The 25,877-nt window shown below is 50.4% G+C and overlaps 1 protein-coding gene and 1 non-coding gene across 5 annotated transcripts in view; one reads left to right on the forward strand and one right to left on the reverse strand.

Moving 5' to 3' along the window:
• The first annotated feature begins 5,615 nt into the window (after positions 1 to 5,615).
• The window catches only part of TNS3 (tensin 3), a 313,618-nt gene continuing 293,356 nt past the window's right edge, over positions 5,616 to 25,877 (forward strand). The window contains exon 1 of one of the 4 annotated variants that reach the window (XM_074379714.1): positions 5,616 to 5,682. In XM_074379714.1, coding sequence (XP_074235815.1) covers positions 5,638 to 5,682 — 45 coding nt within the window. In that variant the 5' untranslated portion in view covers positions 5,616 to 5,637. Of the gene's footprint in view, positions 5,683 to 5,953; positions 6,054 to 11,522; positions 11,687 to 25,877 lie in introns of those variants that run through there. The other 3 variants (XM_003930795.4, XM_010341376.3, XM_074379720.1) reach the window with 3 other exon arrangements.
• Positions 13,546 to 13,649, reverse strand: LOC120360923 (U6 spliceosomal RNA). The gene has a single exon (XR_005577305.2). It is a non-coding gene; the product is annotated as a U6 spliceosomal RNA (small nuclear RNA).

Raw genomic sequence — 25,877 nt, forward strand, 5'->3', positions numbered from 1 at the left:
TTTTAGTAGAGACAGGGTTTCACCATGTTGGCCAGGCTGGTCTTGAACTTCTGACCTCAGGTGATCCGCCCACCTCAGCCTCCCAAAGGGCTGGGATTACAGGCATGAGCCACAGTACCTGGCCAAGTTGGTGGAGGTTTTCTAGAATAAGCAGAAAGAGGCCCTTCCAGGCAAAGCAACAGAGAGAGCCAGCAGAACTGGCTTTTCCCTTAAGTGGGGGTCCTAGCTGCAAAGTGCTTCTGGGTTCCCAGTGGACGGCAGCCAAGTGGACATAAAACATCTGAATAGACATTCCCTTCTCTAATTCATAATTGTTTTTATTTATTTATTATTATTATTTTATTTGAGATGGAGTTTTGCTTCGTTCCCCAGGCTAGAGTGCAGTGGTGAGATCTCAGCTCACTGCAACCTCTGCCTCCCGGGTTCAAGTGACTCTCCTGCCTCAGCCTCCTGAGTAGCTGGGATTACCGGCGTGTGCCACCATGCCCAGTTAATTGTAGAGATGGAGTTTTATCATGTTGGCCAGGCTGGAACTCCTGATCTCAAGTGATCCTCCTGCCTCAGCTTCCCAGAGTGCTGGGATTACAGGCATGAGCCAGCCGCGCGTGGCCAACGCAGCAAAACCAGAAAGCCCCAAGCCAATGATCTAGCTGCTTTGGTCTATTTTTCTGTGAGTACCCCCAAGACATCAGACCCTGTGGGGCCAGGGGTCACTCTCGGGCCAGGGCGCCTCTAAAGGGTGGTTGCACTCATTCCCCTCTCCAGCCAATCTCCAAGGCCCGCCCGGGTCAACAGCACCTCCCAAACAGCTGTGGCCCCAGTTTAGCAAGTTCTCCCTGTGCCTCAGGCACTGTGCTAAGAGCTTCAGGAGGGCAATCTCATCCAGTTCTCATAAAGATCCTGTGGCATTAGCTTTTTTTTTTTTTTTTTTGAGATGGAGTTTCGCTCGTTACCCAGGCTGGAGTACAATGGCGCGATCTCTGCTCACCGCAACCTCCACCTCCTGGGTTCAGGCAATTCTCCTTCCTCAGTGTCCTGAGTAGCTGGGACTACAGGCACACACTGCCATGCCCAGCTAATTTTTTTTTTTTTTTTTTTTTTTGTATTTTTAGTAGAGATGGGGTTTCACCATGTTGACCAGGATGGTCTCGATCTCTTGACCTCATGATCCACCCGCCTTGGCCTCCCAAAGTGCTGGGATTACAGGCTTGAGCCACCGCGCCCGGCCAGCTTTTTTTTTAAGACGGCGTGCCCGGCTGTGGCTTTAGTTTTAATACTCTGATTTCACAGGTTAGAAAACTGAGGCTTGGTCGGGCACGGCGGCTCACGCCTGTAATCCCATCATTTTCGGAGGCTCAGGTGGGTGGAACTTCTGAGGTCAGGAGTTTGAGACCAGCCTGACCAACATGATGAAACCCCGTCTTTACTAAAATTACAAAAAATGAGCTAGGTGTGGCAGCAGGCATCTGTAATCCCAGCTACTTGGGAGGCTGAGACAGGAGAATCACTTGAACCCAGGAAATGGAGATTGCAGTGAGCCGAGATTGCACCATTGCACTTCAGCCCAGGCAACAGTGTGACTCCGTCTCAAAACAAACAAACAAAAAACAAAAACAAAAACACCTGAGGCTTGCAGAGGTGGTTGTGGTACGGCTCCAGGATTCTTAGTACAACCTACTTGAAGTTAAGGTATGGAGTTGAGCCATTCCACCATCTGGCCCCCTCCTGCACGTTTCTCCAGCCTAGGCTCTCAGCAGTTTCCTGTGGGCTTCCCCTCACCTCCTGTCTTCATCCCCTCTGGCCACCTCCTTGGATTGCCTGGCACAGGCTGGGGCACTACCCCTCCAACCGACACCAAGCTCTTACCGGGCTTCCTGTTTGCACCTGCAATCTGCCTTTCCTCTACCCACATGGCTCCACAAAGGCCTGCCCTGCTGACTCCTGATTCTCAAGCAGCCCCTGCAGAGCCCTCCCCAGGCTCCCTTTCCTGTTCCCTTACAGCCATTGGGAGACATCTGTCATCATCTCATCAGAGTATCACAGCCTTCCAAGAAAGGTTTTCCTGCCAGGCAAAGAATGGGCTGATTTCTGCAAAGCTGGATGATCCCCATCATGGGAGTCAATCAAGCCTGCATCAGAGGTAGTGAAGGGGCCATTGACTGAAGGCTCTGGCAGTTGGAAAAATCTGGAATCTCAGATCCAACCAAGTAACCAATGTTGACTTCACTCATGCTCTGGTTTTTTACTGCAGTGATCCTAGCAGCAGAGGGCCTTGGGGCTGGCACAGGGCAAGGACTGCCTATAGGTATGTTAGGAAGAAGAGCTTGAATCTGCATCCACGCAGTGAGCTCCCAGGGCCCATGTTTGTAGAAGTTGGTGCACAGTTTTTGGAAAGAGGGTGCTGTATTAGGGTTCTCCAGAGAAACAGAACTAATAGGGCATATGTAGATACACGGAAGACATTTATTACGGGAATCTGCTCACACTCACACAATTTTGGAGGCTGAAAAGTCCTACATCTGCATGCTGGAGACCCAGGTAGTGTAATTGCCAGTCTGGGTCCAAAGGCCTGAAAATCAGGAGCACCAATATTTGAGGGCAAGAGAAAATGAATGTTCCAGCTTAAGAATGAAGAGGAAGAATTCACTCTTTTTCTGCCTTTTTGTTTTCTTTGGGCCCTTGAAGGACTGGATGGTGCCCACCCACACTGGTGAGGATGGATTTACTTTACTCAGTTTACCCATTCAAACACTAAACTCTCCCAGAAACACCCCGCTGACACACCCAGAAATCACATTTTACCAGCTATCTGGGCAACGCTTAGCCCAGTCAAGTTGACACCTGACATGAACCATCACAAACACCAAGGTTACGTAAATTCAGAAAAGGTTCTGAGACACAGAAAAGCTGAGGTGGCTCAGCTCTGGCCTGGCCTGGCAAGTGTAAAACCCACTTTTTTGAGTTGTAGGTACGGATTTGTGTGTTTGAGAAGAGAAATGGGAAGAGAGGAAAGGGCCAGGTGTCCCAGTAGGAGTCTCAGGGGACTCCGTATCTGAAGGCAAAACATAGACATTTGCTCATGCTGCAACTCCACCGTTCTCTGACTGCACTGTAGAGCTATGTAACTCCATCCTATGTTACGTTTCCTGCTGTCTCTTTCACTTGGTCTTTGGGAAATATTAACTTCAGTGACAGAAAATAAGAAATAAGGAAAAATATCCAAGTCATTGCTCAGATACTTCCCTTGATCTAGGGATACAAATTATCAGATTTCCGCCATGGCAAAGATGATCTTCATGGCAATAACAAGCTTGCAACAAATCTTCTAGAACTCCTACAGAGGAGGAGCAAGAATGAGTGCAGAGAAGGGCTCAGGGGAGGAGATGGGTGGGAGGTTTCTGCCCAGACTCTCATGCCCTCTGCTTGGCATCCTGGGAAAGATAGGACACTCTTAGCACATTGCTACTTTTTAAAATTTTTCAGCTAAATGTCGGAGGCTTTTGTTTTCAAATTTGAAAATTTTTTTTTTTTTTTTTTGGATGGCTAAAGATGGAAAAAATGCACATTCCCTTTTTCAGATACTTGCTTGCCCATGCCCTGTTTTTGTTTAATTTCTTGGAAACTTGAAGTTGCTGCCTGGGAAGTGGGGAGGCCCTGGGCCGGGGAAACGAAGCTCCAGAAAGGGCCCAGGTCCCAGATGGGGATCCAGAGAGGCTTCCCTGCATGTGCTTCTGGACGAGGTGTGGGGAACCCGGGGAGCACCTGCCTCAGCTAACACAGAGCGCATGGGGATACTGGATCCTGTTTTTTCTTCTGCTTTCTTGGGACACTGCTAGGAAAAATAACCACAGACACTGCATAAATGAGCACCCAAGTCACAGTTTTTCCAGAAACAAAGGTGTGGTTGGAGCATCCCATTCCATTGCTACCCCAGCAAGGGCAGTGTGGCTGGTGGGGACAGCTGGCTGGGGTGTGGGTAGCAGTTTAGAGAGATTTTAGGAGAGACTGCCTGACAAAGGGCCAGAGAACCCTAGCACTGTGCTGAGTTTTCCTGACTATGAGCTCTTAGGCAAGCAAGAGTGTCAGCTCCTGTAAATGGGTGCCCTAACACCACATGAAGCTCAAATTCATGTCATCTGTCATTTAGCCAACATGGTTTTTGGTATTATGATGGTTTCTGTGATGCACTAAATAGCACCTGATTGGCTCTGGGTATGAAGGTCACCACAGTCTAATGCAAGAGAGGTTTGAGCAAAGAGATGATTTGGTCCAATTGCACAGAGTGGATGGTGTGAGCAGGCAGCTGGGGAGAAGTTAAGAGCAGCCTCAAAGTCAGATAGTCCTGGGTTCTTCCCATGTTCTTCCCCTGACCAAGGGTTACCTTGGACAAGTTGCTTAGAATGTCGGATCCTGGTATCTTATCAGGACAAAGAGATCATAACAGTACCAGCCTCACCTAGCTCAGCTGGCTGTGACCTCCTTCCCACCTTCCCCGGCACCCCCTGACTCATCTCATTGCTTCTTGGCCTGGTGTCTCCCAGAGGTCAGGAAAATTGCCTGCCTCATCTCTGAGGGCTGGGGCTTGGTGCTCATGAAGACTTTGCTTGGGAACAAATACCCAGGTCAGTCTGAGATTGAGAAACAACACTACCTTCCAGAGCACAGCGAGATTGTTCAAGTCTTCCAGAAAAGCAGCTCTTGTCCCTCCTTGTGTGATGGGAGTGGAGTAGGAGTGCAGCTTAGGCTCCGCATTCTCAGTGATGAAATGTGGGATGGGCTGTGTGTCCCACCCTGGGGCTGGCTGACTTTGGAACTGGAGCCTCGAAGTTTCTGTTGGCTGATTCTGGAACAGTCTTTTCCAGGATGACTATTCTTGCTCAGTTTCTCTGCCATCTCTAACAAGCTGTTTTTCCCTGCTTCCACTCCCCCCTTCCCTCCCCCGCTGCCCTGCAGGTGCCAGAGGAGCAGGGCAGGATCCCAGGGCTGCAGCCAGCATCCAAAGCAGTTCTTGGTGTCTCCAAGACTTGCCCCGGGCCCTGCTCCGGATGGGATTCTGAGACCACCTGCTCCATTTTGCAGATGAAATCTGTCTCTCTTTTGTGGGAGGAGGGGTTGGGGGGATTGGGAGGGTCGGGGGTGGGAAGGATGTTTTCCTGGAAACGGTCACAGGATGAGCCGCTGATGAAACTTCTCTTGTGACGTCCCTGGGTGAAGAGGACTTCAGATTTCTGCAGAATTTGTCCATTCCCCCATCTCACAAATGGGGAAACTGAGGCTAAGCGACTGAGCTCAGGGCCATCTGAATCTCAGGGATGGACAGTCAGGGTGGACATCTTATAGGCCTTTCCTTCTCGGAGAATCTCTGCTCGGGATCGTTCTTCTGGTTTGCCCCAGGTTGCCTAAATTCTACTCATTTGTCCCGGCGCATTTTGAGAAGTCATGTGACTTCTAAAGCCTTCCCAGACCTCCTCCCTTCATTAGCTGGGTCTTTCACCGGCTTCTACGTAGGCACCCTGGGCTTTCCGGACCGGCTGTGCTCCTTTTTGTATGCGTGATCCCTATTAGACTGTGAGCTGCAGGAGGGAGGGTAGGTCTTGCTCCCGGAGAGCACCTTAATTACAGGCGCTGAATGAAAGAATGAACTGGTTGTGCAGGAACCAGGACCCGAACCCGCCTCCCCAGGTACTCTAACACCGGCCCGGCGGAACCTGCAAGCCTCCAGACCGCTTGGAGCCTGTGCTGCTCGATGGGTCTGATTATTCCGGGTCCCCTCTGCGACCAGCGAAGGGAGGTCCCAGGGCGCACCTCGGCAGGGCGGGGGGTCCCGGGCGACCGGCGCCTGGAGGCGCGCCGCGTTGTTAGGGTGATGAGGCCAGGTGACCCGCCCGGCTCGGGGCGCGGGCGCTGGCTGTGGCGATTGCCCGCGCCGCCTCGAGGGGGCCCTGCCGCGGGCGCCGGCAGCCAGCCAGGAGGACGGGCCCGCCCGCGCGCTACTCCGAGCCCAGCCTAGCTGCGGCCATCGCCCCGCCGGACCGCGCCGCGGGCTCTCCCAGGTACTGGGGCTGGGGAAGGAGAAAAGGCGGCCACGCGCCGCCGCCCTCTTTGTTTGGGCCCGGGCGCGGGCTTTCGCGGTCGGGGCGCAGAAACTAGGCTTGCGAAGCGCAGGGATCTGGAGCTGGGGCGTGGGGAAGGAGCTCGGAGCGTGCGGAAGGAGTTCGGGACGTGCGGGGCACGGGAGCTCGGGGCGTGGGGATGGGGTCACTGGGGAACACAGGTTAGGGAGAGCGGGGACCCGTCTGGGAGCGCACGGGCAAGGGGTTTGGGGCGCGTGGGTACGGGGCTTGGCGCGCGTGGGGGTCGGGGGCTCGCCTGGAGTCCCAGGACAGGGGCTAGGGTGCGGGCCAGCTCCGCCGGGGTCCGGGAACGGGGTCGCTGACTTGCTGGGTTTGGGGACAGGGCTGGGGCGCAGGACCGCTCGAGCCGGAGCGGTGGCGCCCTGGCGCTCTGGACTCCGGGTACGGATCGGAGCAGTTCTGTCGCGGTCTCTGTGAGGACTGAGCGGACTTTGCTCCCTATGACTCCGTCTCGAGACTCCAGGTCGAGAGCGCAGCTAGGGGCTTCAGTGGGCAGGCTCAAGACCCTTCTCCCACTTTTTCTAGACAAGCTCTCCAGTGCGTTCCTTTCCCTTTGGTGGGTGGGAGGCAGGGGGTACTTCGCGCTTCTTCTTCTTTTTTTTTTTTTCCCCTGAAGGACGGCACCTCGGGGGGCAGTTTTGTGTGTGGGGGTGTCCCAGGTTGGGGGCCAGCTGTGTAGCATGTGCCTGCTGACACGCAGGCGCTGTCGCTGACAAGCAGGAGGAGGGAGCGTGGGGGACGTCCCAGGGGTCTCTGTGCTGGTGCTGCGCAGCGGCATGACATGTGAGTCCGGGGTCCTTTGCTTGGAGTGATTTGAGTATCTGTGGCGGGAATAGACTCAGGAGCTCCTCTGGCATTCTACAGACAGTGCCAGCAGGTGACCCGGACTCCAACGTGGTTGAAAAACTCAAAGGCCATCAGGGTGTGGGGCCAGCAGAGGGTATTACTGAGGGTGGTCACAACCCCCTGAGAAGCCCCCAGGCTTCCTTGGGGCCCATTCACACACTTTGATCTTCCGAGATTGCTTGCCCCCCATTTTTTTCACCACTTAAACGCATGATCATGGAGGACTCTGAAACTATACTGGAAAGTATGAATGCAGAACTCACATTGCATAGCCCTTCAGAACTCACTAACCCTTTGACATTTTGGTAGATTTTCTTGAGGCTTTGGTCTGTGCATATTAACTTTTTAAAGTGCTTTCATGCTTTCACTTTTGAATGAGGTTTGCCTGTTCTGGTGATTCTGGTTCTTCCCTCTTTGGGGCCTGTGAGGTTATATTTGCAAATCAATCAACGAGTATTAAGAAAGGCTTTTCTGTGTTAAGGCCTTGAGGGCCAGGGAGGGGGTGGGGAGTCGCTGCAGCTGGAGGGTGGAGGTGCAAGGCCATTACCCAGAGACAGAGGTGCACTGGGTCCTGGTGGGGTTGTGGCAGCACAGGGTGGGGGTGGGGGTGGAGTGTGTGTGCACAGGGAGTTGACTGGAGGAACTGGCAGCAAGCCAGACTCCTGACCTTAGGTATAGTAATAGTGACCTCAAAGACAAAGTAACAGTCAGGCTGATTGAGTGTTTGCTTGTGCTAAATGCTTTGCATGCGTTCATTTCACCCAAATTGCAATCTTTGGAGGGAGTTGGGATTATGATTACTCCATTTTACGGACGAGTAAACTGAGGCAAAGGAAGGTTAAGTAACTTGCCTGAGAGGAAATGAAACATGGTAGTGGGGTGGTGCAGCCTGGGATTCTGGGACAGGACTGTGGGGTCCCAGACCCCTGCTCCTGGCTGCTGCTGCACGGCTGACTGCCGACTGAATTCTAATGCGTGTCCAGACAGCAATTCCTCAGCTGAGGCTGCCATAGCTATCAGCAGCTCGGTTGAATTATTTCTTTAAAAACCACCAAGATAGAAAAACTAGTAGCCTGGGGGCACTACTTATTCCTGAATGCAAATTGATTTGTTTTTTTAAACAAAGTATCTCTTTAGTACCTAATGTTTTGAAAGTGAGCTGTTTGCAAATGTGACTGGAGCTAAAGGGCGATGGGGTGGGGGTGGTGGGGGTCAAAGTATGTTCCTCCACTGCAGGAGGTGAAGCTGAGAGCAGAGACCTGAGGAGGAGGCGGAAAGGCAAGAGCAGTGAGTGGAAGGGCTGACTTACCATCTGGAAGTTGCAGTTTATGTCTGCCTAGGATCCACACAAAGACCCATTTTACAGATGAGTAAAAAACCAAGTAAATTCCTGAAGTCAGAGAACAGTTAGGGATCTGAATGAGCCCAGTCCTCTGGCTCTAGGTGCCCCGTTCCTTTCCTAAGATCAGCCCTTTGTAAACCACCCCTGTCCAGAGGAAGCCTCTTGTTCCCTTCCCGTGTCCTTGTGTATGAACTTGTGAGGGGGAGGAACTTTCCGCCTTCCTGAGGACAGAAAGCATTGTTAGGATCTGTGCCACCTACTAGGCAGACGAGACATTTGCTGAGTGCCTCAGCAGGACACTTAGAATTGAGGCTTCCCGACTTCCTTACAGCGCCCCCCCATAGATTTCCCAGGGAGAGGCCTCCTGTCTTGGGATTGGGTCTGGTGGGTTTGCTCCATGTAGACCCATGGAACTGTGGGTCTGGGCGTCTGAAGCTCCCCAGGAGGTGCGCTGACCCTGGGATCCCCTGGATCCTTCCTGTAGGACCCCAGTAAGCATTGGGGCATCAGCTAACCCCTGCAAGCCGTGCCTGGAGTGACCTAAAGCCAGTCTGGTCTACCTAGAATCCTCTGCTGCTATCCTTGCTGATCTAGAATAAGGGATGATGCTGGTTAGTGGGTTAAGTAGGTGTTCGGTTAACTTAGTTACTGTCTTCCTCACAGTTAGCAAGAATGCTAAAACCATCACAGCAGGAAACACAGTTATTTCTTTCTGCCCCTGCGATGAGGGCGTGTTGTTGTGTGGTTTCATCTTGATAGGGATCAGCTGTGTGGAGCTGGTGTTTCAGGACCTGATTGTCCGCTTTCAGTGGCGTGTCGTTTCCACGCTGCCTCACTGCTTCTAAAACACCGAGACAAGAAAAATCGCTGCAACCAAAATACTGCTGAGCAGGGCTGAATTCTCTTGGACTGAGAGAGTGTTTGGAATCTTAGTGTATGCTGAGTTTGATGCAGGCCCGTGTCCTGCTGCAGGGCTTTTCGGGTGCAGCTCCAGGGCGGGGAACAGTGGTTTCCTTGATGTAAGTCCGTTTCTTGTAAAAGCAGAAGACTAGACTCTTGAAGCTTTTTGAGCTTTCTGTTTGTACTCTGTGATTCAGGAACGTGTCTGGTGCATGTCCACCACTGCAGTGTAGGATGTGGTGCTGGGCTTGGGGTCCCTTGGGTGTCTCCAGTGTCTGTGTGGTGGCATCTCCTACCCTGTTCAGTGTACTCTAGGAGCACCGTGGCCCTCTAGGTACACCTCAAGGCCTCCCCAACAAATCCGCCCTAACCTAGTGCAGCTACCTGGTATCCCTCACCTGTTGCCATCCACCCTCACTGGCTCCCAGTCTGCCTCTGCCAAACAGGAGGGAGGAAGCCAGTGAAAATGAGGGTGATCGAGCATGGGGGCCATCAGCTTGGGGATGAAGCTCTGCACACAATTTAGGGTCCCTCTGAATGCCTCCTTTTGTCAGGAAAGGGGAGGATTCTTATATGCTGGTTTTTTTTTTTTTTTTTTTTTTGAGATGGAGTCTGGTTCTGTCGCCCAGGCTGGAGTACAATGGGGCGATCTCAGCTCACTGCAACCTCCACTTCCTGGGTTCAAGCAATTCTGCCTCAGCCTCACGAGTAGCTGGGATTACAGGTGCACACCACCACGCCTGGCTAATTTTCGTATTTTTAGTAGAGATGGGGTTTCACGTTGTTGGCTAGGCAGCTCTTGAACTCCTGACCTCAGGTGATCCTCCCGCCTTGGCCTCTCAAAGTGCTGGGATTACGGGCATGAGCCACCACACCAGGCTGATTTTTTTTTTTTTTTTTTTTTTTTTTTTTTTTTTTTAATGAAGGCACTAATCTAGTACCCTTTTTGTCTCCCGGGCAAAATGAATGAAAGATTATGCTGAAGGATTCTATGTCAGTGATCTAGAAAATTCCCTCTGGCAGAGTGAGGTGCTCCCAGAGGTAGGGAAGTGCTCCTCAGAGGCACCCTTCAGGGGAGAGACCTCTCTGTCCCTGTCTCCAGCCCAGCACTGGGCAGGAAGCCCTGGGAGCCCTCTGTAAACAGCCTGTCATCTCTCAGCCTAATAATTCGGCTAAGGAGACCCCCTTCCTTTCACTACCCTAGTACCCAAGCTGACTCGGGCGCTTTCTGTCCCTAGTCTGATTGTTGCGGAACCGCGCATGTATGCCTTCCTGATGCTCCCTTTTCTGGAAGAGAGCGCTGAGACTTGGCTAGCTTAAGTAACTTGTGCGTGTTGAGAGGATACCAAGCCTTGGATCTGAATCCAGGCCCGTCGGCAACGCGTGGAGGCTAAAGATGCGCACAGGACGAGCTGTTACTAAGATGAGGGGTTTGCGCAGTCCCCACCCACGAACCAGCCCCTGCTGGGATGGCCAGGCCAAGGCTCAGGAGCTACGGCTTGCCTGCCGTCCGCTGTGGCCGGTGCGCCAGCCCCAGCTGCTTCCTCGGACCCCGAGGCTGGGTCTTTCTTGACTCTTCCTTCCTCCTCAGCTCTAATTATGGTGTATGTTAGCTTGTCTGCCCTTCCTCTTCCTCTTCTCTTTTGGGGAAAGATAATAGCACTTAATACGCTCTTTGCAGGCCTGGCTTTGTTTCTAAGGTATCAGAAGAATCTTTAGGAATCTTTCTTCCAGCCTCCCAAGCGAGCGGCAACGTGTCGGCACCCAGGAAGGATGAACATGGGTGCCCTGCTAATGATTACAATTGCTTCTCCTAGCCAGGCCATGCCCCGGGGGACACAGGGGGACACCTCCAGGTGGACCAAAGTGTGTCACCTCCTTTCATTGTGTCTTGGCAGCCACAGTGTGACGTGGTGGACGTGGTGCAGGTTATGAAACGGCTCCTGAAAAGTTGAGATCAATTCTTTGAGGCTTTGAATGCACCGGAATACGCTCGATGCGATACTGAAAGAAAGCAGGCGCTCAGGAAGCGGCAGGCCAAGGCTGTTCAGAGCCGTCTGCAGTTGCTTTTTTTTTTTTTTTTTCCACAGGAGAGTCCGGGCTCTGCTCCAGGCACTGGGATTATTTCTCACTGGAGGATTCAGGAATCTGCGCTCTCCCCATCACCCTGGAACACAGCTGCAGTGTGTAGCATTTCACTCACTTGAAGCCACACGATAAAAGGCACAGGCCCACATCTGGCTGTGCAGGGCAGGCGAGCAGGCCCTGCGGCACACTGGGCCATTAGCGGGGGGCATCTGCGTCTAGGCCTGTGCGCATTCCTCCCTGGAGCGCCGGGCTGGCTCTGCAAACAAAGGAGCCTGGTCCTGGCATTCTTCTCCACCTTGTAATCCATCACCTTTCTTCGAGGTGTCCCTGGGCGCCTACCCCTTTCATCACTGGCCGTTTGGGAGTTAGATCAAAGGTACGCACAGGAGAGAGCGACATAGGCCTGGTTCTGGCATCCCGCAAACCTGGGGCAGAACTGCCCTTTGTCCTGGGAGATCCTGGGGTTACTGTGACCGTGTTTGCCATTCCTCGCTTGCAGCCTGACATTGTCATTCCTCCACAGGTTCCCGGTCTCGGTCTCAGGTGGGAGCCATGTGGCTGTTGTTTCCTTCTTCTGGGCTCCAGGCTCAGTGTACTTTGGTGCTGCTGAATTTCCATGGCCCCAGGGGCCTGAAAAGCACCTTGTGGTCCTTCTGGAGAACCACTTCGTCATTCTTGGAAGTGCTAATCTGATCCCCCCGGAGGGAGCTGTGTGCTAACGGGTTGACACGGGGAGCCCAGTGTGATAGATGAGTTTTTCCCAAAAGATCGGGGACAGGTGTTTCCAGTTTGTCTCCTCTGGAAAGATCTGCAGAGCCCAGTGGACAGGACTAGTGAAAGGGGGCCTGTGTGCAGGTCTTGGCTGGGTGCTAAGGGAGGTGGGAGAGCTCTACTTGGGTTAAGAATGAATTTCTGGGCCAGGCGCAGTGGCTCACGCCTGTAATCCCAGCACTTTGGGAGGCCGAGGCGGGTGGATCACGAGGTCAGGAGATCGAGACCATCCTGGTCAACGTGGTGAAACCCCGTGTCTACTAAAAATACAAAAAAAAAAAAAAAAATTAGCTGGGCATGGTGGTGCATGCCTGTAATCCCAGCTACTCGGGAGGCTGAAGCAGGAGAATTGTCTGAACCCAGGAGGCAGAGGTTGCGGTGAGCTGAGATCGCACCATTGTACTCTAGCCTGGGTAGCAAGAGCAAAACTCCATGTCAAAAAAAAAAAAAAAAAAAAAAAAGAATGAATTTCTTGGCCGGATGCAGTGGCTCATGCCTGTAATCCCAGCACTTTGGGGGGCCGAGGTGGGTGGATCATGAGGTCAGGAGATCAAGACCATCCAGGCCAACATGGTGAAACCCCGTCTCTACTAAAAATGCATAAAAATTAGCTGGGTGTGGCGGCACATGCCTGTAGTCCCAGCTACTCGGGAGGCTAAGGTAGGAGAATTGCTTGATCCCAGGAGGCAGAGATTGCAGTGAGCTGAGATTGCACCACTGCACTCCAGCCTGGGTGACAGTGTGAGGTTCCGTCTCAAAAAAAAAAAAGAATGCATTTCTCTCATCTTGCACTGGGAGCCCTCTGCAAACAGCCCGCCAGCTCTCAGCCTAATAATGAGAGGGAAGGAGGCACATTTGTTATCTGTATTAGTTGGAGACTAGCAGAAGACTCTCAAGTAATGAACGTATCTTTGCTTCTTAACTTGCTTTTTGACTATTTTTCTACAAAATTGTTTTCTTGTAGTATGTGTTCATTGTAGACTTGGAAAAGTTAAAAAATGCTAAGGAAACAGGAAAAATTTCCTTCTAACATCACCTCCACAGGGGTTCGTATTTTAAGCCTGTTTGTGTGCCATATGTTTTCTGTGCTTTTTAAATTTACCAAGCTGAGATCATACCATGTGCATTATTTTATATCCTGCATTTTAAAATCAATGTAGCAGTATAAGCATTTCCCAATCTGGAAATAGCTCGGCATAAATGTGACTGCTGACGACAGTACTCCAGTATGTGGATACTATACTTCGGTATAATACTCCAGTATGTGGATGTACTATGATATTTGGGCTTCACTGTTTGTTCATTGATCATTTACATCCTGTGTTATGCTTGCACATAGGTCGTTGGGCAGATCGTAGCTGGTCGTGTTCTCGGAAGAATTTCTAGCAGCCTCTTTGAGGTCAAACTGTGGTAAAACATTTATAACATGAACTTTGTCTTTTCTTTCTTTCTTTCTTTCTTTTTTTAAATATGGAACGCTTCATGAATTTGTGCGTCATCCTTGTGCAGGGGCCATGCTAATCTCTGTATCGTTCCAATTTTAGTATATGTGCTGCCGAAGCGAGCATGTTGTCTTTTTTTGAGATGGATTCTTGCTCTGTCACCAGGCTGGAGTACAGTGGCTCCATCTCAGCTCACTGCAGCCTCCATCTTCTGGGTTCAAGAGATTCCCCTACCTCAGTGTCCTGAGTAGCTGGGACTACAGGTGTGTACCACCATGCCCAGCTAATGTTTTTGTATTTTAGTATAGATGGGTTTCACCATGACCAGGATGGTCTCGATCTCCTGACCTCGTGATCCTCCTGCCTCGGCCTCTCAAAATGCTGGGATTACAGGCATAAACCACTGTGCCCATTCACTTTGTCATTTTAATAATGTAAGTGCACAGTTATGTGACATTAAGTACCTTTACATTGTTGTGCAGCCATCACCACCCTCCAGCTCCAGAACTCTTTCCATTTTGCAGAACTGAAACTCTGTGTCTCTTAAATGCTAACTCCCACATTCTTCTCCCCCAGCCCCTGGCAACCACCATTCTACTTTATGTCCCTATGAAACAGACTACATCTGAACATGGTATGGCTTGGGAAGGGTAAAAAAAAAAAAAAAAAAAAAAAAAAAAAAGCTAGGCGCAGTGGCTCACGCCTGTAATCCCAGCACTTTGGGAGGCTGAGGTGGGTGGATCACAAAGTCAAGAGATCCAGACCATCCTGGCCAACCCCATCTCTACTAAAAATACAAAAATTAGCTGGGTGTTTGGCATGCGCATGTAGTCCCAGCTACTTGGGAGGCTGAGGCAGAAGAATCGCTTGAACCTGGGAGGCGGAGGTTGCAGTGAGCTGAGATTGCGCCACTGTGTTCCAGCCTGGTGACAGAGCAAGACACTATCTCAAAAAAATAAAATACAGGGACTACATAGGGTGCCTCATACAAGTGGAATCACACACTATTTGTATTTTTTGTGATTTATTTTATGTATATAATTTTTTGAGACGGAGTCTTGCTCTCTCGCCAGGCTGGAGTGCAGTGGTACGATCTTGGCTCACTGCAACCTCTGCCTCCTGGGTTCAAGTGATTGTCCTCTCTCAGCTTCCCAAGTAGCTGGGACTACAGGTGTGTGCCACCACACACAGCTAATTTTTGTATTTTTAGTAGAGACGAGGTTTCACCATGTTGGCCAGGATGGTCACGATCTCTTTTTTTTTTTTTTTTTTTTTTGAGACGGAGTTTCGCTCTTGTTACCCAGGCTGGAGTGCAATGGCGCGATCTCGGCTCACCGCAACCTCCGCCTCCTGGGTTCAGGCAATTCTCCTGCCTCAGCCTCCTGAGTAGCTGGGATTACAGGCACGCGCCACCATGCCCAGCTAATTTTTTGTATTTTTAGTAGAGACGGGGTTTCACCATGTTGACCAGGATGGTCTCGATCTCTTGACCTCGTGATCCACCCTCCTCGGCCTCCCAAAGTGCTGGGATTACAGGCGTGAGCCACCGTGCCCGGCCGGTCACGATCTGTTGACCTCATGATCTGCCCGCCTTGGCCTCCCAAAAGTGTTGGGATTACAGGTGTGAGCCACCACCCCCGGCCGTGATTTATTTCACTTGGCATAATGTCCTCAGGGTTTCATCCATGTTGCAACATTATCTCAATTTCCCTTCTTTTTAAGGCTGAATAATATTGTGTGTGTGTGTGTGTGTGTCTATAGCACATTTTGTTTATCCATTCATCCATTGATACACTTGGGTTACTTCTGTCTTTTGGCTGCTGTGAATAGTTCTGCTATGGATATGGGTGTGTAGTCCTTGCTTTCCAGTTTTTGGGGTATATACCCAGAAGTGAACATAAACTTTTTGGAACTCGTTGGTATAGATGGTCAAACTGCAATTGAGACATAGGGTGCTGTCTGGATTCTCACGGTGTCCAGCCACTGTCCCTAAAGATGGCTAAGCTGTCACCCCCAGGGTAAAAACCAGGCCTGCAGGAAAAGGAAGAGGGAGACTTCTTACCGAGCTATTTTGACAGATTGTGTAAACTCTGTGATTAATGGGATGAGAAAGCAGGAAGAATGTCTTTCATTTAAAAAAAAAAAGAAAGAGCCTTCGGGGTTGCTTGGTTTTATTTTCAATTAAAAGGGTCTGATTTTGTTTCTGGAGAATGGTTTTAATTTGGATAAATGGTTCAGTCTGGGAACCACATGCCAGAACCTATGATCTATGAGTGCAATTACTCAGGGTTTCCTCGGCTGCTTTTCTGAGGGAACAGTCCAGAACAGGACTTGCTCTGGTTTGGCTCTGTTAAGCTTCGGGGCAAGGCTCTGGGGCGCTTGGAGTGAGGCCGTTTTTGTGATCACTCGTTGAAGTGCAGCCATCATGCCCTCCCCATCATGCCTTCCCCGACTGCTGGTGGTTAAATTTTACCCTCTAAGAATGTACTCACAATTCCAAGTCAGGAGTGCCAACAGCAGGCTGTCGTTTTCCCTTCTTCAATATGCTGAACCAAAATTCCTGGTATCTTTTCCATGGGCATTTGCAGAATTGTGAGATTTGGGGGCTCAAGGAGGATGCAGACTCGTCCTAATGTTCCTCCTCCAGATTACTTGAGGTCCCTGGCTGGGCAGGACTGCAGGCCCTGAGACGGGGTGGTGGGTTGCTCTATCTGAGGTCAGCGGGTGCTTCTTTCCAAGGGGATGCTGGGTTGGGGGAGGTGAAGGAATAAATCCTAGTGGCTTTGAGGAGCCATTGGGATGGAGGGACAGCCCGGGCAGAGGCCCTGGGCCTCTGTGTTCTGGAGTAGCAAAGGGGGTCTGCAGAAGGCAAAGAAGAATACAAAGACAGAAGGTAGGGTGTTCCGCGCTTTAGGAGAAACATGGCAAAGCCCTGGACAACTTTCCAGGAGTTTGCAGATTGGCGACAGATGCCTGGCTGGCCTAGCGGGCTGGTAGGAGCCAGTGTGGAGGGTGGCAGGGTGTCCCCAGGGTGGAGGTGGAGACAGTCTGCAACTGAAATTTCCAAGAGCACAGCCCACGAAGGAAGAATGGGGTCCGTGAGGTAGGTGAAGGCATTGCCCTGCTGGCTTGTATCAAGGCGTTGGCTCCTGGGTCCGAAACAAAGGGCATATTAGCATAACGAACAGTAAAGTCATTTGGTTGGGTCCTGGGAAGAAGGCAGAGTGGCTCCAATTCTTGGGGCCCTGGCCTCTTTCCGAAGGAAGGGCTGGTGGTGGGCCCCACCTCTGGAGGTCCAGCCCGCACTGGGACCACACGTTTTGAGAAACGTTGGCCACATGTGCCCCTTGATTTCTGGGGGAAGCACTGACAGCAACGCCCTGTGTCCCCAGGACCTTTCTCATTTTCCCCTTCCCAAGGGCAAGGATTCAGGTGTAACCAGACTATTCTGATGAAAAATTTGAGTGAGATGGGTAAACTGCAACCCTCAACAGAGTTGGGATGTGTTGTTCTTTAACTCCCACCCCCACCTCCATGTAAATAGGAATAATCCAAAACACAGGTCATCATTGAGCGCGTACTGTGCTTTTAAGGCATTTTGCTTGGTATTAGGGATAATGCGACAACCAGAATGGTATTTATCCATTTCTCATAGAATAACAGAACACACAGCCGGGTGCGGTGGCTCAAGCCTGTAATCCCAGCACTTTGGGAGGCCGAGGCGGGTGGATCACGAGGTCGAGAGATCGAGACCATCCTGGTCAACACGGTGAAACCCCGTCTCTACTAAAAATACAAAAAATTAGCTGGGCGTGGTGGCGCGTGCCTGTAATCCCAGCTACTCAGGAGGCTGAGGCAGGAGAATTGCCTGAACCCAGGAGACGGAGGTTGCGGTGAGCCGAGATCGCGCCATTGCACTCCAGCCTGGGTAACAAGAGCGAAACTCCGTCTCAAAAAAAAAAAAAAAAAAAAAAAAAGAATAACAGAACACACGATCGTTCATTTTCTTCTTCCCATGGAGGTGTTCGCAGCAGTGGCTGTGAGAAGCATGGTGTGTGTGTGACTGTCTCACTGATGGTTCTCCCAAACCTGGATCCTGACGTAGGTGTTGCCAGTCTCTGGGTGTCATCCTCCCACTTGTGACTGCAGTGATGTCTCAGAATGCCCTGGAGGGATGGCCTTACTCCAAGTGGTCCCTTGGCTGCTGGGCTGGCTATTTGTGAGTAAACCATTTTGGTCAATGCTGGTTTTTTTTGTTTGTTTGTTTTGTTTTTTTTTAAGATGAGGTTTCACCCTGATGGCCAGGCTGGTCTTGAACTCTTGACCTCAGGTGATCCACCCACCTCAGCCTCCCACAGTGCTAGGATTATAGGCATGAGCCACCGTGCCCGGCCCTGCTTCTTTTAGAATATGCTCATCAGCTCCAGCTTGTCAGGTGTCTGGTTGTCTGTCTGTGTGGAGCCCGTGGGGAGGTCTGTGCAACCTCACACCTCGCAGGGAGGTGGCCTCTCTGCGTGGTCATGCCCTGCGGACTTGCATTCCTCTCCCTGATGGCTGGCTGCCAGGACCTGTGCACTCCAGCGAGATGGGTGGGAGGTGCCATGGCTCCTGCCAAGCTCGGTCTTCACAGACTGGGTGAATTCTTCTGAAGCGTGGCTCCCCGGGACACCACACATGGGGCAAGCACAGCTGTGTGGCCAATGGCACGTTAACAGGGCTGGACGCGCATGTGCTGCTTAATGACGACCTTGGTCTGTGAGTCTGTGACTCTTGGTGAGGGGCCAGCTGGGGGCTGTTGGTGCTGAGTTCAGCTCTGAAGCCAGTAACGTTCCAGCTGAGTTCCAGACAGACCCAGCTTCTGCTTTCAGTGCCAAGATGAAATGGGTGAATGAGCGGGAGCTGACAGAGACTTTTGATGACTGATCGCTGTTGTCCGGAGTCCCCTTGACCCTCTGAAGGTACTGCCTCTCCTTTCATTTGTACATACCGGTTTTTCTGCACAGTTCTGCCTGTTGTCAGCTCTGTGAGCTCTGGGGACAGCAGCTTTTCCGTTTCCCATACTGCCAGATGGCTTTGAGCAAACAAGAGGAAGGTCCCAGTGCGGGTGCTGCCTACGGCCGCGTTGTCCTGTCTGTTAGCGGAAAAGCAGCAGGCTCTGCAGGAACCCGGGTGGCATTCCTTCTCGTCCCAGCCACTTGCTCTCTGTGTGGCCTGGGATGGTCCCCAAACTTCTCAGAAATGATAGCATGAACCTCACTGAGCTGTCAGGAGTGGCTGTCGACACCAGGTACCCGAGGTCCTTTGAATGGAAACCAGGTAGCCTTCGAGTCCTTTTTTTTCACCTGTGCTTGGTTACCCTTTTGAGAGCTCTAACCCCAGAAGTGTTTTTCAGATTGGCCCAGGTTCCTCCATGAAGACAGACGGAGAAAGGGGTGGGTCTGTGGGCCTCCTGAGCCCTTCCCAGGCCATGTAACCTCCAGAGTGGTCCGGGTGGGACGCTGACCACCAGAGGCCCAGCCCCCTGTCCTGAGGCCCAGTTAGCTGCGGCCTTTATCCACCCACATTCTGTGGGAGTGGATTGTGTCATTTTTGTTTGTATCTCTCTGTCCTCATTACATCTTAACTCCTCCAAGGACAAGAACCAAGGCTGCTGTTGCTTTAAAAAAAAATGTTAAGAGCTTTGGAAGGAGCTTAGAGTTAGCTACGTGTCCTTGCCAAGGTGTGACATCACTCAGAGCCTCTATTCTATCCTCTGGACAGCTAGGGGCTGGCCTCCCAATCTGGTGCCCACACGGTACACAATGGGAGGGGACAGTTGCACAGCTAGATGGAAATATTCTAGAAGTGATTGCTTACGAGGAGAGAGGGAAATGCTGGCACACCGTCCCAGGCTTTCATTCACGTTTTTATTAGGGCCACGACTTTCGTTCTTGGAGTTTTGCTTTGTAACCTATTCCTTTAACTTTCAGAAGAGAACCATTTACACCTCATCTTACAGACTTGAGAATCTAGCCTGCTGTTATTTCCTTGGAAAATAGCCACATTGCAAGTTGTGTTATTGAAAGTTGATGACAAATGCCTGCCAGGAGTCCATGCAGGCTCCTTGAGAAGAGGGTGCACTTGCAGAGCTGTGACTTCAGCACAAAAGAATACTCTTTCTGGACAGAGTGTGGTGTGGGGTTTGCTTCCTTCAAATCCGTATTGCCAAATGGCAAGAATTATTTCTTTGTTTTGCTCTCAAAATGGATTCCAGTCTGGATGCAGACCCACCAGCACTGTGTAATCCCTTGTGTAATATTTATTTATTTATTTATTTATTTATTTTTCTCAGACAGAATCTTGCTTTGTCACCCAGGCTGAAGTGCAGTGGCATGATCTCGGCTCGCTGCAGTCTCTGCCTCCCAGGTTCAAGTGATTCTCCTGCCTCAGCCTCCCAAGTAGCTGGGATTACAGGCGCCCACCACCACACCCAGCTAATTTTTTTTCTTTTTGCTAGTGATGGGGTTTCACCATGTTGGCCAAGCTGGTCTCAAACTCCTGACCTCAGGCAATCCACCTGACTTGGTCTCCCAAAGTGCTGGGATTACAGATGTGAACTACCATGCCAGATCCTTGTGTTTTGTTTATTATTTATTTATTTATTTTTCTGAGATGGAGTCTCTCTCTGTCATCCAGGCTGTAGTGCAGTGGCACCATCTTGGCTCACTGCAAACTCCGCCCCCCTGGTTCAAGCAATTCTGCCTCAGCCTCCCGAGTAGCTGGGATTACAGGTGTGTGCCACCACATCTGGCTAATTTTTTTGCATTTTTAGTGGAGATCAAGTTTCACCATATTGGTGAGACTGATCTTGAACTCCTGACCTTGTGATCCACTCGCCTCTGCCTCCCAAAGTGCTGGGATTACAGGCTTGAGCCACCGTGCCCGGCCCTTATGTATGTATGTATGTATGTATGTATGTATGTATGTATGTATGTTTGAGACGGAGTCTTACTCTGTTGCCCAGACTGGAGGGCAGTGGTGCAGTCTCAGCTCACTGCAGCCTCCACTTTCTGGGTTCAAGGAATTCTCCTGCCTCTGCCTCCCGAGTAGCTGGGATTACAGGTGCCCGCCACCTGTAATTTTTTGTATTTTTAGTAGAGATTGGGTTTCCTCATGTTGGTCAGGCTGGTCTCGAACTTCTGACCTCAGGTGATCCACCAGCCTCAGCCTCCCAAAGTGCAGGGATTACAGGCATGAGCCACTGCGCCCGGTTTCTTCTGTAACATTTAAATGCAGGTTTTGTTCTTATACAGATGTTGGGCATCCAACAGACCCTTCCTGGGAAAATGTCTCCTCTCCCCGTTTCTGCTTTCTGCTGAGACCCCCAGATTATGTTCACAGATTCTGCATCGGGGACTGAGTGCATGTAAGACACTGGCCAAACTTTGGAGAGATGTTTGGGTCCGTATAATACATTGGCTTCGTGGCTGAAGCACATCAGTTCTCAGATGAGCAACTTCTCAGATCCCTGCTCAGAGGAGGAATGGGTGTGGTGATAGCGGCACGCTGAGAATACTGTAGGCTTTGTTCACAGCCACAGTGAGGAGGAGATAGTGTGTCCGGGTACAAGCGATCGCTTTATCAGCAGATCCATCTGACCTTCCTCAAAGAGGCTGCAGCCCACTTCAGGGCCATTGTGTCAAACAGTTGGCATTTGGCCTTGGCCCTCCGTAAAGCACATGGCAGGCTATCACGTGGGTGCCGCTCATGTCTCCCCCACATCTGCCGGGGTTTCCATAACGCACTGTTCTGTTTGCAGCTGCGCGAATGTGATAATGGCACAGCGGCCGCTCATAGACCTCGGGCTTGTGGCCATGCATACAAGGTGCACACCCCACAGTGGAGGCCTCGGGCAGGGAAGTGGCTGGCATGAATTATTGACTGTGTGTGAGGCCCTGTGCGGGAAGATTCACTTTTTCCTTCCTTTGTTCATTTAATCATTCACTCACTCATTGCTTTAATGCGGCTAATGTTCATTGTGCCTGCTGTGTCTCAGATACATTTAACCCTCACTAACTCTGTAGAAACTGAGGCTCAGAAGGCAAATGCATGGTGAGGCAGCTTGCCTACCATCTCAGCTTGGACATGGTGGGGCAAAGGGCTTCCGATCACGCCCCTCAGACCTGGAGTTTGCTTGTCTCCATTCTGCCTGCTCTGGAGCCCCCAGTTCTGCCAGCCACATCTCGCAGGTGAAGGAAGACAACCCCGTGGCCTGCTGGCTGCTGTGGCCTGGCTCACCTCTCCCTACCCTCTCCTGCAGGCCCCAGGGCCCTCTGGAGTCTGAGGCTTAGTGTTTTGAATCACCGGTCTTTTCTTTGAGAGAGATTGCATTACCTGTGCCAACTTTGCAAGGGCTTGATGGCAGGTCAGCCTCTTAGAGAGTCTTGGGGGAGCCCCCAGAATGGAGTTTTGCCGGGGTGCCTGTGGGTATAGACAGCAGAGTGGAGGCAGCTTAGAAATCAGCATGTCACAGCACTGGGCTAGAGAATCAGCCAGGTGCCCGGGCTTCTCTTGTTTTAGGGGGCAACTGGCAGAATAATTCATGTTAGCCCTAGAGCGAAATGTTAGCGAGCAGAGTGCCTCAGACCTGGCCTGCTGGCGAATCCTGACCATTGTTCCTCTTCTCAGTGGGTCCTACCTCCAGCAAAGTCCCTGCATTCATGAGGGTCAGGGTCTACTGTCTCTGATGGTGCTCTCAAATATCAGTGGGATCTGAGGCCTGGCTCAGGGCTTTCGATAGACATGGGTAAGGACTGACTCGGTTGCTGCTTTGCTCTGGTCCCAAATCTTGATTCCTTCAATGAGAACGAAGGTGGCAGCAGGACCACCAGGGTTAGATTCCAGCTAGTGGCCTGGGTCCCCCTCCAGGATCTGTCACTGTGGCAGCTGTGCAGCACTGTCCATGAACCTGCCTTTCTGATGTCAGTGATGGAGGGGTGTGCCCAGAGCAGTGCAGCCAGGGTGGCAGGGGTGGGCATTGTAGGGGGTTCATCCATCACCAAGGGCTTGGGAGATCTGAGGCTTGAGGTGGTGGTCCCTTTATCCCCAAGGATCAGGAGTTTCCTCCATTACTGAGGGCCCGGGAAATGTCTCGATTGACATCTTAAGGCCCAAGAGGCTGGGGAGCCCTTCAACACTTAGGGGTTGGGGGCACCCTGAAACCTGATAAGGTGGAGTGGAAGGTCCCTCCATCAATCACCGATGTCATCATATGAATTTCTTTTTTGCTTTTTTTTTTGAGATGAAGTCTTGCTCTGTCGCCCAGGCTGGAGTGCAATGGCACTATCTCAGTTCACTGCAACCTCTGCCTCCTGGGCTCAAGCGATTCTCCTGTCTCAGACTCCTGAATAGCTGGGATGATAGGCGTGCACCACCATGCCCAGCTAATTTTTGTATTTTTAGTAGAGATGGGGTTTCACCATGTTGGCCAGGCTGGTCTTGAACTCTTGACCTTGTGATCTGCCTGCCTTGGCCTTCCAAAGTGCTGAGATTACAGGCATGAGCCACCACGCCCTTTTCTTTTCTTTTTTTGAGATGTAGTCTTGTTCTGTTACCCAGGCTAGAGTGCAGTGGCGCCATCTTGGCTCACTGCAACCTCCACCTCCTGAGTTTAAGCAGTTCTCCGCCTCAGCCTCCCAAGTAGCTGCGACTACAGGCGCATGCCATCATGCCTGGCGAATTTTTAATATTTATAGTAGAGACAGGGTTTCACCATGTTGGCCAGGCTGGTCTCGACCTACTGACCTCATGATTCGGTCATTTCCGCCTCCCAAAGTGCTCGGATTACAGGCGTGAGCCTCTGTGTCTGGCCTGAATTATATACCCTTCATTTCAATTTGACTTTTTTTTTTTTTTTGCCATTTTGCCATATTTAGTTTATCTCTCCTTGTCTGATGTGAAAACAAGTACACATCATGAATGGCAGCCATTAGTACTTTATCCTGCATTTTCTAAGGACAAGAATGTGTCCCTAAACATACCCTTCGTCCTTAAAGCCATGATGACCTGAGACATTGAATACTGATTGCATGACATCAGCTGACATCCAGTCCATATTTGAATTTTCCCAATCATCCCCCAAAGTTGTTTACAGATGTGCCTTAATCTACTCAGAATCCCATCATGGTTTACAAGTTGAGCTAACTCTGTATCTGTGCTCTGAAATCTGAGGCAGACCCCTGCTTTCTTTATTTTAATCTTATTAGTATTTTTTCATGATGTCAACATTTGTTTTATTTCCAAAGGTTTTTTAAAATTAAATGTTTTGTCTTGAGACCGTTTGCAGGCAGTTTTAAGAAATCATATATGGAGATCTCGTGTGTCCTTTACCCATTTTCCTGTAGTGGAAACACCTTGAAAAACTCTAGAACATTATCACAACAGGATACTGACATTGATATAGTCAAGATACAGGACATTCTCTCACCACAAGTATCCCTCACATTGCTCTTTTATGGCCACTTCCACTTTCTCCCGTCCCCGCCCTCTGTAACCCCTGACAACTGTTAATCTGTTCTTCATTTCTGTAGTTTTGTCATTTCGAGAATGTCACATAAGGCTGGGCACAGTGGTTTATGCCTGTAATCCCAGCACTTTGGTAGGCCGAGGCGAGTGGATCACAAGGTGAAAAGATCAAGACCAGCCTGGCCAATGTGGTGAAACCCTATCTCTACTAAAAATACAAAAAGTAGCTCAGCATGGTGGTGTGCACCTGTAGCCCCAGCAACTCAGGAGGCTGAGGCAGGAGAATCGCTTGAACCCAGGAGGCAGAGTTTGCAGTGAGCCAAGATCTCACTGCACTTCAGCCTGGGTGATAGAGTGAGACTCTGTCCCCTCACCAAAAAAAAAAAAAAAAAAGTCGCATAAATGAAATGGAATCATATAGTATGCAACCTCCCAGAATTCATGGTTTTTACTCGGCGTAATTCTCTGGAGATTCATCCAGGTTGTATGTATTAGTAGCTTGCTCCTTATCACTGAGCATTGTTACCTGCAAGGGATATACCACAGTTTACTTAATCACTCACCTGCTGAAGGACTTCCAGTTCACAAACATGATATATCTTTTCAGTCATTTAGATTATCTTTCATTTCTTTTGTTGGCATCTGTGTACTTCTGGCATGCAAGTCCTGTGTATGTCTTAAGATGTACACCCAAGTGTACGTCTTAAGTTTCACTTCTTAAAGTGATTGTGAATGGCCTTGTATTTTTAATTTTGTGTCTATGTGCTCATTGCTTGTGCATAGAAATGCAGTTGACTTTTGTATGTTTACCTTGTATCCTGTGACCTTGCAAAGTTTTGTTTTGTATATTCCTGGGGATTTCCCATGTAGATAATCATGCCATCTGAAAACAGGGACAATATTATTTCTTTCCTGGACTTTGTCTTTTTAAAGGGCTCAGGCTAGTTTCCTGTTTTTTTTTTTTTTTTTTTTTTTTTTTTTGGAGTCCTGCTCTGTTGCCCAAGCTGACGCCATCTCAGTTCACTGTAACCTCCCTCCTGGATTCAAGTGATTTTCCTGCCTCAGCTTCCCAAGTAGCTGGGACTACAGGTGCATACCACCATGCCTGGCTGATTTTTTTGTATTTTTATTAGAGACAGGGTTTCACCATGTTGACCAGGCTGGTCTTGAACTGCTGACCTCAGGTGATCTGCCCACCTCGGCCTCCTTAAGTGCTGGGATTACAGGCATGAGCCACCTTGCCCAGCCATGATTTGAAATGTCTTTTTGTCCTGCTGTTGGCTAAGTCAGATCACTTGGTTGAGACCCCCAGATTTCCTTTTTATGTTTGAGACCGCCTCCTAACAACTTTCACTCAGCGGTTTTAACATCCAAGGGTAGCCTTTGCCTGAATCAGTTATTCTCTGATGGTTTGTTGTTGTTTTGTTTGGTTTGGTTTTTTGCCTGAGGAGTTAAGCAATGGGAGTTCTTAACTGTTCTTCAGCACTTCAGAAACCCTTATTGTCTTGCATATGATCGGATTGTTACTTAGTAATCTCTTTTGCCTGGGGATCAAGCTCTTCAGAGTAAAAGGGATAGTAGAGTCAGAGAGAATTGTATTTAAGGTGTTGATTCCATAGGTGGTTTGCAAATCTGACAAAACAAAGATGTATGCCTTTTCTCGAACCCTGACTCTGTAAGAGCACCCTGAGTGCCTTTGGGCAGCACCCTGTGTGACTGCAGTGAAGACATGAATGTAGCTGCAATCACTGCCATATGACAGATGCCTGCCCAGGCTCACCCACCAGCCAAGCTGCTTGGGTGGCACTGATGAGGAGTCCATGTTTTTGGACAACTGCTGTCTTAAATCAG

The sequence above is a fragment of the Saimiri boliviensis genome, chromosome 10, assembly GCF_048565385.1.
Source record: "Saimiri boliviensis isolate mSaiBol1 chromosome 10, mSaiBol1.pri, whole genome shotgun sequence".
Classification (NCBI taxonomy): domain Eukaryota; kingdom Metazoa; phylum Chordata; class Mammalia; order Primates; family Cebidae; genus Saimiri; species Saimiri boliviensis.